The 13,530-nt window shown below is 41.2% G+C and overlaps 1 protein-coding gene across 1 annotated transcript; it reads left to right on the forward strand.

Annotated features, from left to right (window-relative positions):
* Nucleotides 1–2,653: 2,653 nt before the first annotated feature.
* On the forward strand, nt 2,654–6,941 carry LOC139656384 (dual specificity tyrosine-phosphorylation-regulated kinase 4-like). The gene is made up of 13 exons (XM_071533940.1): nt 2,654–2,668; nt 3,171–3,317; nt 3,404–3,521; nt 3,694–3,845; nt 4,262–4,398; nt 4,547–4,687; nt 4,850–4,988; nt 5,244–5,325; nt 5,425–5,597; nt 5,716–5,782; nt 5,909–6,038; nt 6,199–6,379; nt 6,912–6,941. Exons 1-13 carry the CDS (start codon nt 2,654–2,656, stop codon nt 6,939–6,941), a joined length of 1,512 nt encoding a protein of 503 aa, XP_071390041.1.
* The last annotated feature ends 6,589 nt before the right edge of the window (nt 6,942–13,530 follow it).

Here is a 13,530-nt window from a genome sequence, read left to right on the forward strand (position 1 = left end):
TGAGTGTAATATTCTATTCAATTCCAATCTATATTCTATTGTATTCTGGGTGGTGGGATAAAAAGAGAAGACCTTCCTTCTCCTTCAGTAAAGTGGTCAGGAATGACCTTCAGGGCAAAACCCCTGAAGAAATATCACGTCATTTCAGCAATATTATGGACAATGGATTAAGCATCTGAACATGAACAACTCATTATTTCACCAAGACAGATACTTTGTATACAGATACAGCTGTATGACAAAAATGAGAGACCGTCTTTGTGAATGATGTTTGGTTAAACTCCTTCTGGAACTGACAAACAAAAGCCACAAGGAACCACAAGATGGCACTACTGTCTCTTCTGTTATTGTTATTGACTCCTGTTGTGCTTTTGCTTTTCACTTTTGGATGTGGATCATTCATTTTGCACACAAATTATTATTATTATTTCAAATATGTTGTAGGTTTTATGATTGTGTATGTGTACTGGCAGGGTATTCCAGAGATGTGCGGCTCTCACTGAGAAAGCTGACTGACCAAAAGAGCTTTTTCTGAATGGAATGATACAGTCTGCTCTCAGTGTAGATAGTAGCCTAGATCTAGATCTTTCTGTTCTATTGTCCCAGGTGTGATCCCATTCTTTTCTATTCTATGGTATTTTTGGGAGGCAGGGCAAGAAGAGACAGTTTTCTCTTGCAAAGTGCTCTAAGGCTCAAACTCCAGGCAGCTTTGACTCTTTTGACTCTTATTTCATGGAAGCGGTAACACTACTTAACCAGTAAAAGTGCTCTTATGCACAGAAATTCACTCAAGTGCACAAAGTCAGTTTTCCATTCATTATCAAGGAATCAGCTCCAACAAATGTCTCCATCAATGAATGCCCAGCACTGAACGAGGACCAAGCTGCTCCTACAAGATCTACCAGCGGCCACTAGATGGTGCTGCTGTTCCTCTGCTTGCTTCTTCCATGTCGTCCTACTGTTGGCTATTAAATACAATTTGCATTTGACAAGTGTTTGATAGGCTAGATGATTTTCAAATTGTTTTATTTAAAATGCTTATCATTCAATTGCACATTGAAATGATTTTTCATTTAAATCTGCAATACGCGATATCAGACCTTATAACCAATCCTGAAACTAACGTGTGCTATTCGGAGATTTCATTGAGACATAATGATATTAGTTTTGATATATGTTTGACACTGTAACTGTGATTAACGGTTTAGGCCTATAGGACAAAGGAGGCCTACCACAGACAAAACAAGGATCAGAAAGCGCAATATTTTCCACAAAGGGTTAATTGATGTAGCCGAAAGTAGGTAGATCTGCTTCAAAACTTTACATTACTTTCCACTGAAATAAGGATTAGTTTCAACCAAGCAACCGTATAAATCAACGGTGCGTTCAAATCTCATAATTCCTGTAAAGCACTTTTTTTGAGAGAGAGAGGCTCCTACGGTTCAGAAAGAAGAAAGAAAGTAGTTTTGGTTTCTTTCCTTTGTGCCTGTGTTTTACACACTTTTTACACAATCTAAATATGGCATGTGTAGACTAATCCTACCGAAGACAGAAACGCTATTCATAGCGCTAACGAAAAATCCCATATATTCCTATATTAACTCACAGACCTTGTCGTAATTTATGGTATTTCCCATCTCCTATAGTATTAGCCTACTGTAGTATTCCAAATAATATCCCTGTAGTTATGAAGGCCTACTAAATTAGAGAAATGTTTTTCACGAGTTTAAAAGTCCTTAGGGTAGGCTATAATATTCCAATAGTGACCTATAGAGTGTGTGTGTGTGTGTGTGTGTGTGTGTGTGTGTGTGTGTGTGTGTGTGTGTGTGTGTGTGCCTATTCAATAATTTATGACACTGACCAAGTGGTCTAACAATCTCTTGTCAGTCATCAGTCATTGCTCCACTTTTCCCCAGAAATGTATTTTCCATCTAAGCAGGTTTGGAGGATTTAGTGGCAAATTATTTCAAATGGATTTTCCATATAGGCTCCAGCGAACTGATGCACCTGCACAACTCTATAGAGACAAGTCACTGTAATATTCCTATTGAGACCAATAGAGTGTCCGTGGTAGTCCATACTGAGCTGTATTGTTCTTTATAGTAGGCTATTGCTTATCTTTTATATTAATCACTATGATATTCCTATAATATTTCTCATAGTAGTATAGTATTGTTATGTAGACCTACTTTACTATAGGTCTTTATCATAGTGTTCGGAACCAGCCGCACCACTATACCGTCATAAACGGCCCAGTTCTTATAAGTTTAGGTTTTCGTTGCAGCGTTCAGTGAAGAGACCCGAGCGGAGAAATTACACATCAACTGTTTAGATAGACGACCGACAACATGAGTTATTGCGACTTTTTGAAAGTTTCCAAGATAGAAATTGGAAAGAGGCCAGAGAGACTTCTCAAAAGAAGAGGCAACGAACTACAGAAAGAGGTTGGTTGAATTTATTTTTCAGTGAAATCTCAAACGTTTGGACATCAAAGACACCCGTTTGATAAGATTAAATCCCAGAGACACTATGGGCAGATTTTAACTATTGTTAATTAATTATTTGGTAGTATTGATTTATTATTATATTGATTTATTATTATATTATTATTATTATATTTATTTATATATTATACAACTGTTTACACTATGTTATGGCGATAACACAGGTGAGAGAAACCTACACTGCCTGTCAAAAGTTTGGGGAGCAGTGAAAAACAGAAAGGCTGTGGGTGCACATGTGTAGTGCTCTGACAGCAATAAAAAATACAGACTATGGGAGTAATATGGGCTACATTAAGCTGTACCTGTGAGATACCCTTGATGAAACACCTAGTGTATGCTGAAACACTTCGGGGTAAAAAAAAAAAGGCTTTCTTAACTTTTACACACTAAAGAGGATCCTTCCTTTTTTCAAGTGTAGTCTACCTGTGGACTGTGTTGTCAGAGCAGAGTCGGTACTGCTCTGACAACAGCAAGGTCATTAATTTATTATTTTTACACTTAACTATAACTAACCTGCTTTGTTCACCACACATACACACATGCAAATATAATACTGTCAATCTGATGTTGTCTCCTCAAAAGCTGTTGTGTAATTGCATCATTCTGCATCGTCTTCAAGAAAATCCCTCTGAGTCACATTTTCTTTTTTTCTTTTTTGATGCACAGAACAATGTCACCAAGAAAGGCTTCTTGCCCAAGCTGGAGCCAAAGTCTGTGGGTGTGAAGGCTCCAAAGCGCCCCCAGCAGCCGGATGTTGTTCTACCACAGATCCACGGGAGCCAGCAGAAAACCCACCAGCGTGGTGGTGTTCTGGTCAGTCCTGATGTCTATTTACACATTTGTTGTTATCTGTCTCCTCATAAAACATCTCACTGCATGTCTTTGGTTCCTCTGATCAGCCACAGGTGCGAGCGCAGAAAGGCCACAGCTTCACCGTGGAAAGCTTCGCTTCCAAGAAGAAGCTGAAGATTGAGAAGGAGAAATCCTGTAATGGACAAGAGGCCATGTCCCCTGCATGTAAGTGGGCTGAGACCAGGAGAGGTTCTCCTTGAACTGTCAAAAAGGGCCCAAGTTTAGGATACAAGTTTACAACCTTTTTATAATCTTATAGTGAGATCATTAGAGAGGAACACAGAGAGAGAGCAAGTGAAAAAGACACCTGACTCACCTTTTCTTTCCCTCCATACAGATGTCTTGAAGGCCTACAAGAAATACCTGACAGAGTTTGAGCAGGAAGAAATTAAAGACTATGAGCAGGTGTGGTACCTCGGCCGCAAGGCTAAGAAGATCCAGGGATCCTATAACTCACAGTACGACGATGAGGAAGGATTCTACAGGACGGTAAGTATTGCACTATTCTTTCAAGCAGAAGGAAATTATTCCTACTTCCGGTTGTTGATTGCTCAACAATTATTATCATTTGTTTATCCCTTTATTGTTGGACTGAAGACATTTTTGCACCTTCAAATTCATTGATTGAGCTTTTGTTACAAAGTCTGATAGCACGTGACAGCTAAACCCAAGTTCAGCACATATTTTTTTCAGCTATAAAAGGTTTCTTTAGCTTTATGATGTTTGTGAACATTGAAGTGAAACCTGTATTTTGAATCAGGATGGGTTATGACAGTAGCAAAAAGATTATTTTCCATTCATATTTTTTTCAATTTAGTGGATGTGAATATTTGGAGGCTTTGCACTGTGGGGCGATTTGTCCCATGGTATCTTATTGACTGATCTTTTGAACTTTTGGTCCGCAGGTCATCAAAGATCACATCGCCTACCGCTACGAGGTGCTGGCAGTGATCAGTGAAGGCGGCTTTGGCCACGTCCTCAAGTGCCGGGACCACAAAACAATGGAGCTTGTGGCCCTGAAAGTCGTACGGAACCTGGACAGGTGAAACATTTTCTAAAACTCCAGAATAGCAGACACAAATAAAAGAGACAAAGCTGAACCTGATATGATACTTTAGGAATCAGCTTAGACAACAGTCACTCATTATCACTGAGCTTATATTCTCCTCTGTGGTCCTGTTGGTATTTAGGTGCAACCTTGAGGGGACGGCTGAGGTGAAGATCTTAGATGCGCTGCGGAAGAAGGACGAGAACAACGCGGCCAACATCCTGCATATGAAGGATAACTTCTACTTCCGCAGCCATCTCTGCATCTCCTTCGAACTCTTGGGGTAAGTTCAGAAAATACTCATTATTTTGTTACTATGATGATGCAGCTGGACTCATGCAAGCAAGCTAAGTTGTACCAATGCTATTAAGCAACTCAAGAGGCTGTGGGGATTTGTTCATCAAATCAAAAGGTAACGTAAGTCTATCACTCTCATTCTCTCCAGAAAAGACTTGTATAAGACTCTGGAGGCGAACAACTTCCAGGGCTTCAGCATCCCTCAGGTCAGACAGTTCGCCATAGACCTGCTCAACTGCCTGCAACTGCTCCAGAAGGAGAGGATCATCCACTGCGACCTAAAACCGGTAGGAGTCAAAGTTATCGATCTTCACTGTGAAACGATCCATCGGTGCAGCTCAAATAATCCACAAGTGTTGGGTATTCCAATCGAATTCTCACCGATTCTTGATTCCTTGCATAAAATACTCAATGCGAGGTGTATTCATTGTTATTTGTTACAGTGCACTGAGTTGTTAGACAATATTGAGTTGTTGAAGAGTAGTTTTACTAAGATGTTTTGCAGGTAAGGCACTGGTCATACTTACATGTTGCTTTTTCAGGAAAACATCCTCCTCTCCGATAAAGACCAGGAGCATGTGAAGGTCATTGACTTCGGAGCAAGCTGCTTTGAGGAGAACAGAGGTGAGTGTGTGTTGGCTGATTGTTCTCATCATTATGAAATATTACAGGCTGTGTCAATTCTACCTTTACTATCGGTCTTTTCCTGTTCCTCCTCCACAGCCTCTGCCTGCATCCAGACTCTGCTATACATGTCTCCGGAGGTTCTGCTGGGCAAAGACTACAGCATGGCCATCGACATGTGGAGCCTGGGCTGCATCTTGGCCGAGCTGCATACCGGCTCCCCTCTCTTTGCTGGCCTCGACATGTACGACCAGTTCAACTGCATCATGGAGGTAACACTACCAGACGTGCAACACCAACATCAGGCCATTTGCCATTTCATTGACTGCAGCAAATATTTCTTCACCAAGATGTAATGCTTACAAAGGGTTTTTCTGTGTATTCTTTAAGGTGCTGGGTGTCCCTCCTGCAGAGTTTGTGCGGACAGCACCAAAAAAGGAGAGGAAGAAGTTATTTGGTAAGCAAAAACATTCAAGTCTTTTGATTGTTTCTTGGCTGGTCATCTTTATGATAGGCTCAATGATGCTGTGATCCTCTACAAGATATCTTGGAACTGACTTGTCAGTGTGTTATGGTTGTGCAGATTCTAAGGGCGTCCCGAAGAACACAATGAACTTCAATGGCAAAATTCGGGTTCCCAACAGCAGGAATCTGGCCAGCCTCCTGAAGACTAAGGATGCAAACTTCCTGGATTTCATTCAGCGCTGCCTCAAGTAGGTGCACTCCCTCAGAAACACTCGATAGGAACTATACTTTTCCAAAAATGTGTTGTACTATGTTGTAATAAGTAAGCTAAGCTTTCTTTCAGTGTATCTTGCAGAGTGTCCTCAGTTTCTTTCTGAATGTGTGGACTTCATATATCTCGTTATTTAGATATAACCCAGAGGAGCGCATGACACCAGACGAGGCCATGCAGCATCCGTGGATTAGGAAGCAGCTTCTCTACAAGAGAGTGCAAATGCCAGCTGTGCGACTGCAACCAGTCGAGGAGAAGGAAGCCGAGGTCACACTCAAGAGCTCCACCGCAGGGAAGGGAAAAATCCCTGTGCAAAGTGTAAGTACCATGAGCAAGCCATGTGCAAGCCATGCTTCCTAAAAGATATCATAGAATTGTTCATTGTAGACCAGCAGAGTTTGTGCTAGGGAGAGGAGAAAGGGAGACAGTCTGTGCATGAGAACATGATGCCCAGTGTGTATGAGGCACTGTTGCTGAAAATGCTCCAATGCCAGTTTGGACGATAGGAGCTCCAGCTAGTTTATAGGCTTTCTGCTCTGCTGTCCAAACATCATTATTGCACTGCTTTGGAGAACCACTCTGTCTCTTAGGGAGGTGTGCATGGGATAAGCAGAGCGTGTTTCAGGAAACAGCTCCGAGCATATAGCATTGGAATACACTGTAGTAAATAGGATTCATTGTCTGTGTGCTTGCACAACATCCTGGAGAGCCACCATCTTTGAGCAGAGCAGCCTTAAACTGCAAATGTTTTAGATTAGACCCAAATATTTTTTTATCAGGAAATAGTAATATGTTTCAGAGTTCAAAATGTCTCTTGCCTCTCTCCATCCATGCTCCACGATGTCTTCAGAGATTCACCCTGCACAAGAGTGTGGGGTAAATTTGATTTAGTGGTGAGAGCGGGCCGGTTATTTTACAGTTTAAAATCTGGCTTTGGGTGTGTTGAAGTACATACTAGGCTGAAATCGAACTCAACTGTCTACGCTTGGTATGTCTTGGTGTGTGTGTGTTTTTTTGGTAGGGAAATCTACCAATCAATGTCATGTAATTTGAGTAGAACTACAGAAATACATCATGCATACTTTAAATTGGTCTACTGTTGTCAACTGGGCAGCTTTGTTGCTAGTTTTAGCAACTTTTTAGACCCCCTGGCGACTTAATTTGTTATAACAACTATCGACAAATCAAGCGTCTTTTTCAGACAGTCAGGGGCTAATGTGGCAACACAATATGATAAAATGTTTTGAAATGAAATATGAAGTTTGAAACACTGATTACATGTTCCACCACAAACTGGATGATAATACCATGAATTGGACATGCCATTTGCTCCTGTTTTTCACGTGAAAAGGTTTTAGTCATGGTTAAATCAAACAAATTTTTTGCTAATAATGAAAATTTCACTCAGAATAGAAAACTTCTTGGCATGAGTTGAGAATTGAAACTGGGTTGTCAGAGTTGTAGGCAAGTGTTTACACCACCACACTATTATTTCAATATCACTACTGCTTGTTTGTAGTTGTATCTGTTATGTTGTATCTGTTTGGTGGTGGAAAATGTATTTCTCTCACTTTTTGTGCACAGAGCATATATTTCCATTTAAATGCATGGTGCTCATTTCACATAATTTCGGGTTACCAGGCTCAGTGTGTTGACAATGTGTTGACATCAGTCAATAAATTGGTATTCTGGCCAATGCACATACATTTGAGCAACCTGCTTGTGTAATCCAAAGAGGTCTGATGACCACAACACTTCCCATACAAAGACCCCTCCCTCTGATAAGTGTGGGGGGACTGTAGCAAAATAAATACATGAAAACTATTTCCCTCCACATGGAACATCTTTGTACCTATATATTTCCAATATTTTTTTTTTTTATAAATGCATAGTCCACACCCCCAGCCATTCAAAGTAGATTAGGCTTTTCCATGGCATAATTTTGTTTGTTGCTACAGCTATGATGTAGCATGGAAAAATATCCATATATTATATATATAAGTGATGAGAGGTGAAATTTTAAAGTCACATTTTAGAGTCAAGTCCATATATAATAAACAAACAGAAAAACAAACAAAAAGTAACTTATTATCAGGATTTAATGATATTATGAGTCAATGAAATATATAGAGACACAACTTTAAATATGTTCCCAACAGTTTTTGGACTGGATTTAATTAGTTTTCTTTTACAGCAAATAGTTAATTTGGCAGTAGATACAGGAAAAATCGCTGTCGCCTTTAAACATTTCCAGACACATTTTCTCACATTTAAGGGAAAATGTTTCAGATGAATGTTTCAAATAAATGGCTATTTTAGCTTAATTACTGTTTGTTTTACTGTTTTTCAGAGGGTAACACAGATACTGCAGACAAAGGCAGAAAGAGAGAGAATCAACAACTCTGAGAAGGAGAAGATCTCAGCCTGTATGCTGTGGGGACAGGAGAGGAGAACAAAAGATGAGGAGAGAGAAGGATCCAAAGGAGAGAGGACAAGAGGAGAGACTAGGAGTGGACGGAGGAGAGAGGAAGAAGAGAGAGAAGGATCCAAAGGAGGAGAGAGGACAAGAGGAGAGACTAGGAGCGGACGGAGGAGAGAGGAAGAAGAGAGAGGAGGAGCCTAAGGAGGAGAGAGGAGAGGAGAGGAAGAGAGAGAAGAACCCTAAGGAGGAGAGAAGAGGAGCCTAAGGAGAAGAGGAGGGGGGTCTAAGGAGGAGAGAGAAGAGAAGAGAAAAGGAGACTAAGGAGGAAGAACCTAAGGAGGAGAGAAGAGGAGTCTAAGGAGGAGAGAGGAGGATCCAAACCCCTTCGGCAACTCTCCACTGTTCTTGAGTCCTGCCCCTTCTTCAAATAACTCACAGGATCTTCCACAGGTGCAGCAGGAGTTTAGGGCAGTTCCTGTAGACCTTATATGAAATACCACTAGGTCCTGAAGCAGAGCTTGCTCACACAGCTGCAGCTCTTCTTCCTTAGGATGTACATCAACTGAGCCAGGTCTATGCGCTTCTCTTCCCCTGCCTGCTTGTAGTGGCGCCTTAGAATCTTCAGCTCCTATCTGATATTGTGGATCCTCACTTGGTTCTGGCTGGCCTTTCTGTTCCTCTTCTCCAAATCTTTGACATGCGAGGCTCACAGTGACTGTTGTCATGGCTTGAAGTTTCCTGTCGACATTTCTCCTCACTGTTGCCTCCAGAATTTGGTCTATATCACTGTCAGATTGGTTCCACAGTGATGCCACTTGATCCACTACAGGGAGTCATTTGCGACACTTGAAGGTTCCGGGCACTGTGGGGTGACTCCAGGCCTGGCTCCTCATGCATCTCACCAAGTTGGACACTTGTGCATTGTGTTGCCCCTCTTCCTATCAAACACTTCATCCTGGATTGGTGGATCTTTAAGGCCCATACATTCTTGCAGATCTTGAGTCAAGCACACTGCTTGCTCGCCCTCGCTTGTCCACCTAGGTCTAGTGCAGTTAGGTCTGTCTGAATAGGGTGCTTATTCTATCCCCCTCTTGGGCTCCCCTGGGGGTATGTTTCCATACGCTTCTCTGTAGCTTGGTTTCCAGTAGTCACCGTGCTTTTCATGGTCGTCAACCAGTCTTACCTGATCTTCACTGATTGAATCGGGTTCAAAGATGTGCAAATACATCTGCTGATGCTTCTGGACACATCAACTAAAACAACTTGGCTGCCACCATGTCAACCACCCCCTCTCCCAGCTCCTAGCCTCTACCTCGGTTGACCCAAGGAAAATCTCCATGCCTCCACCTAGCACCTTCATACCAGCCCTCTTCTACTGCAATCCCCCCAGCACCCTGGGGGTGTTGAAACTGTACACCTCTCTCTAAGGAGCCCCTCGTTCTCCTCCCAATTCAACCTGGAGGAGGAGCCAAAGGAGGAGAAAGGAGAGGAGAGACGAGGAGGAGAGAGAAGGACCCAAAGGAGGAGAGAAGAGGAGCCCAAGGAGAAGAGGTGGAGGTCTATGGAGGAGAGAGAAGAGGAGACAAAATGAGCCTAAGGAGGAGAGAAGAGGAGCCCAAGGAGGACAGAGGAGGATCCAAACCCCTTCGGCAACTCTCCACTGTTCTTGAATCCTGCCCTTCTTCAAATAACTCACATGATCTTCCACAGGTGCAGCAGGAGTTTATGGCAGTTCTTGTAGATCTTATATGAAATACCGCTAGGTCCTGAAGCAGAGCTTGCTCACGCTTTGCGGGCAGCCTCTTCAACTTCCCTCAGCTGCAACTCTTCTTCCTTAGGATGCACGTCAACTGAGCCAGGTCTATACGCTTCTCCTCTCCTGCCTGCTTGTACTGGCACCTTAGGGTCTTCAGGTCCTATCTGATATTGTGGCTCCTCACTTGGTTCTTTAAGTAAGGTCCTTGAGGGCCTTTCTGTTCCTCTTCTCCAAATTTTTGAGATGCAAGGCTCACAATGACTGTTGTCATGGCTTGAAGTTTCCTGTCGACATTTCTCCTCACTGTTGCCTCCAGAATTTGGTCTATATCACTGTCAGACTGGTTCCACAGTGATGCCACTTGATCCGCTACAGGGAGTCATTTGCGACACTTGGAGGTTCCAGACACTGTGGGGTGACTCCGGCCCTGGCTCCTCATGCATCTCACCAGGTTGGACACTGGTTGTGCATTGTGTTGCCCATGTCCCTATCAAACACTTCATCCTGGTTTGGTGGATCTTTAAGGCCCATACATTCTTGCAGATCTTGACACAAGCACACTGCTTGCTCGCCTTCGCTTGTCCGTTGCCTGGGTCTAGTGCCGTTAGGTCTGTCTGAATGGGGTGCTTTTTCCTATTCCCCTCTTGGGCTCCCCTGGGGGTATGTTTCCATACGCTTCTCTGTAGCTTGGTTTCCAGTAGTCACTGTGCTTTTCATGGTCGTCAACCAGTCTTTCCTGATCTTCACTGATTGAATCGGGTTCTAAGATGTGCAAATACATCTGGTGATGTTTCTGGACACATAAACTAAAACAACTTGGCCACCACCATGTCAACCGCTCCCTCTCCCAGCTCCGAGCCTCTACCTCAGCTGACCCAAGGAAAACCTCCATGCCTCCACCTAGCACCTTCATGCCAGCCCTCTTCCACTGCAATTCCCCCAGCACCCTGGGGGTGTTGAAACTGTACACCTCTCTCTATGGAGCGCCTTGCTCTCCTCCCAATACAACCTGGAGGAGGAGCCCTTCTCATATGTGCTCTGTCATTATTATGAGCCCCATCACCTCTTAGGAGGACATTCAAATTGTGTTGTTGATCTTAAAAAAATAAAAAATAATAATAAAAAAAAACCAAGAAGATCTTGAAGATCATTTTTACCTTCCACCATCCCCCATAGGAGGACATGTTATATATTCTATTATAATTTACTTATTTCCTGAGAATATACTTATTTATTTCATTGTATTAGTTTGCTTTTTCGCACACACAAGACCACGTGTTTCCTGCTTGCTATCAAAAAATTATGCAAATTGCTAGTGTTCTACTGGCTTATATCAGTTTCTGTCAAAAGGCGAGTGGCAACGTGGTGTGATGTCTGGATTGAAATGTTTGGCATGTTCTGTAAGTATTTTAATGTGACTGAGAATCCTTAAAGAGTAACTAAACCCCACCTAAATCTGTGGTGAAGCCTGACACCTAATGGTGAAAAGTAAGGTACTGAACTGGCCTTCTGCTATTGGCTGGTCTCTGTGCCCTGTGATGTCACACTCTATAGAGTACAACAGGTGGTGACATCACCTGGCACAAAAAGCAGCCAATAGGAGAAGGTTCAATATTAAACATGTTAAGTTGTTTTCTAGTAGCAGTAATTTTGTAGAATATCTTAAATTTGAAAGATTCTGGAGTAGGAATCAATTGTTGTTTTGTAATTTGTTCTGAAAAATTGTTTCCAACGTATCAAAATATTAAATTCATCTTCCCAAAAGGAACAGACTGTATGTGGGAAAGCAGTAAGGCCTCTGCTCTATAAAATGAAATTATAAATTATTTTATTTATCTTTGTTTTGGATAGTCTGTATCCACTCTTTCTTAGTTTCCATTTTCAGTTAATTGGGATAACTTAAAGCGGCTGATTGAAATTAAAAATATCACATATCTGACCATACATACAGCAAAATTGATGGTATGAAAGGAAATCACCCGTGCTATCTAGTATATTATTTATAAAAAACGATTCCATTTCTCTGAAGTGTTTCCCATAAAAAGGGCTTCCCATCTATTAACAGTTCTGAGTTCATCCATATTGTCTGATTTTGGATATATTCTGGAGTATCTGGAGGGTAATACTGGAAACTCAACCAAGCCTTCAATGCATCCTTAAAAAAGGGTGAGAGATTCGCTAATATTCCTTTAAATAGCCATTCAAAATGATGAGATTTTAATTGAAAAAAGGGAAACAATTTACTGTCAAAGAATAAGTACACAACAAGTTTTGACTTGGTTCTCCAGAGACTGTTATGGTAAATTTTATTAATCCAAGATGCTTTTAGGGATAAATTCATAGCTGCAATATTTTTTAGATTTAATCCACCATTTTCATGTGAATTACATATATATATTGCCTTTTAATCTTGTCAGGTTTATTATTGCAAAGGAACTTAAAAATATTTTGTTCAAAACATTTAAAGAAGGATACTTCTGGGGAGGGAAGTGCCAGTATTAATCAATGTAATCTTTCCTTGTAACAACAGAATTTTCCCTCTTCAAGGTTGTAAAACATTTTTAATTTTCTCCATGTTTCGTTCGTAATTTATCTTAATTAGATCTTTTAGATTATCTGGAATATTAATTCCCAAAACATCTACTCCACTTGACTGGAGCTGGGTACCGTAGGTCGAAATCTGTACCTCTCACTGGTTCTATTCTCATAATAGTGCATTTATCAAAGTTTGGCTTTAATCCAGATAGTTTAGAAAAATAAATAAATCAAGTATGAGGGCATCTAGTGAAGATTTCTCAGGATGCAGGAAAAAAAGTTGCATCATCTGCACATAATGTTAGTTTGTTTCAATCCCATTTGGTTATGCATGAATTATTTCTAATTCTAATAGCAAGAATTTCAATACATAGTAAAAACAAATATATATAAGGGATCTTTGCAATGCCCCTGTGGATCTTGCTTTAGAAGTAATGTGATGATGCCCTCTTTCTGTGTGTCTGGTAATATTCCCTGAGTGAAAGAGTATTTAATTTCTGTGAAAAAAGTCTTATAAACCTCAATAGGAATGCCATTAATTCCAGGTGATTTACCAGTGGAGTTCACAACTTAATTGCTGATGTACTGAAAGTGTCTGATCATAATTTACCAGAAAAAATAATTCAATATCTGAGCCAGCTACAGACTCTGGCTCCTTCTCAAAAGAAAATAAAGCTTTGAAATAATCCCCCTCCTCACACAATATTTCCTGTGGAGATGTAAGTATAACACCATTCGCGGTACACAGGTTCATCA

Source organism: Centroberyx affinis, unplaced genomic scaffold, assembly GCF_046629955.1.
Source record: "Centroberyx affinis isolate AG114_WGS23_722 - 3 ecotype Tasmania unplaced genomic scaffold, CSIRO-AGI_Caff_v1 ptg002468l_1, whole genome shotgun sequence".
NCBI lineage: Eukaryota > Metazoa > Chordata > Actinopteri > Beryciformes > Berycidae > Centroberyx > Centroberyx affinis.

Bases quoted from the DNA above. Each gene is read 5' to 3' on its own strand.
- LOC139656384 (XM_071533940.1), top strand. The intron at 3,522-3,693 runs GTAAGTGGGCTG...CCCTCCATACAG, and splicing joins AGAGGCCATGTCCCCTGCAT to ATGTCTTGAAGGCCTACAAG. The intron at 5,783-5,908 runs GTAAGCAAAAAC...ATGGTTGTGCAG, and splicing joins GGAGAGGAAGAAGTTATTTG to ATTCTAAGGGCGTCCCGAAG.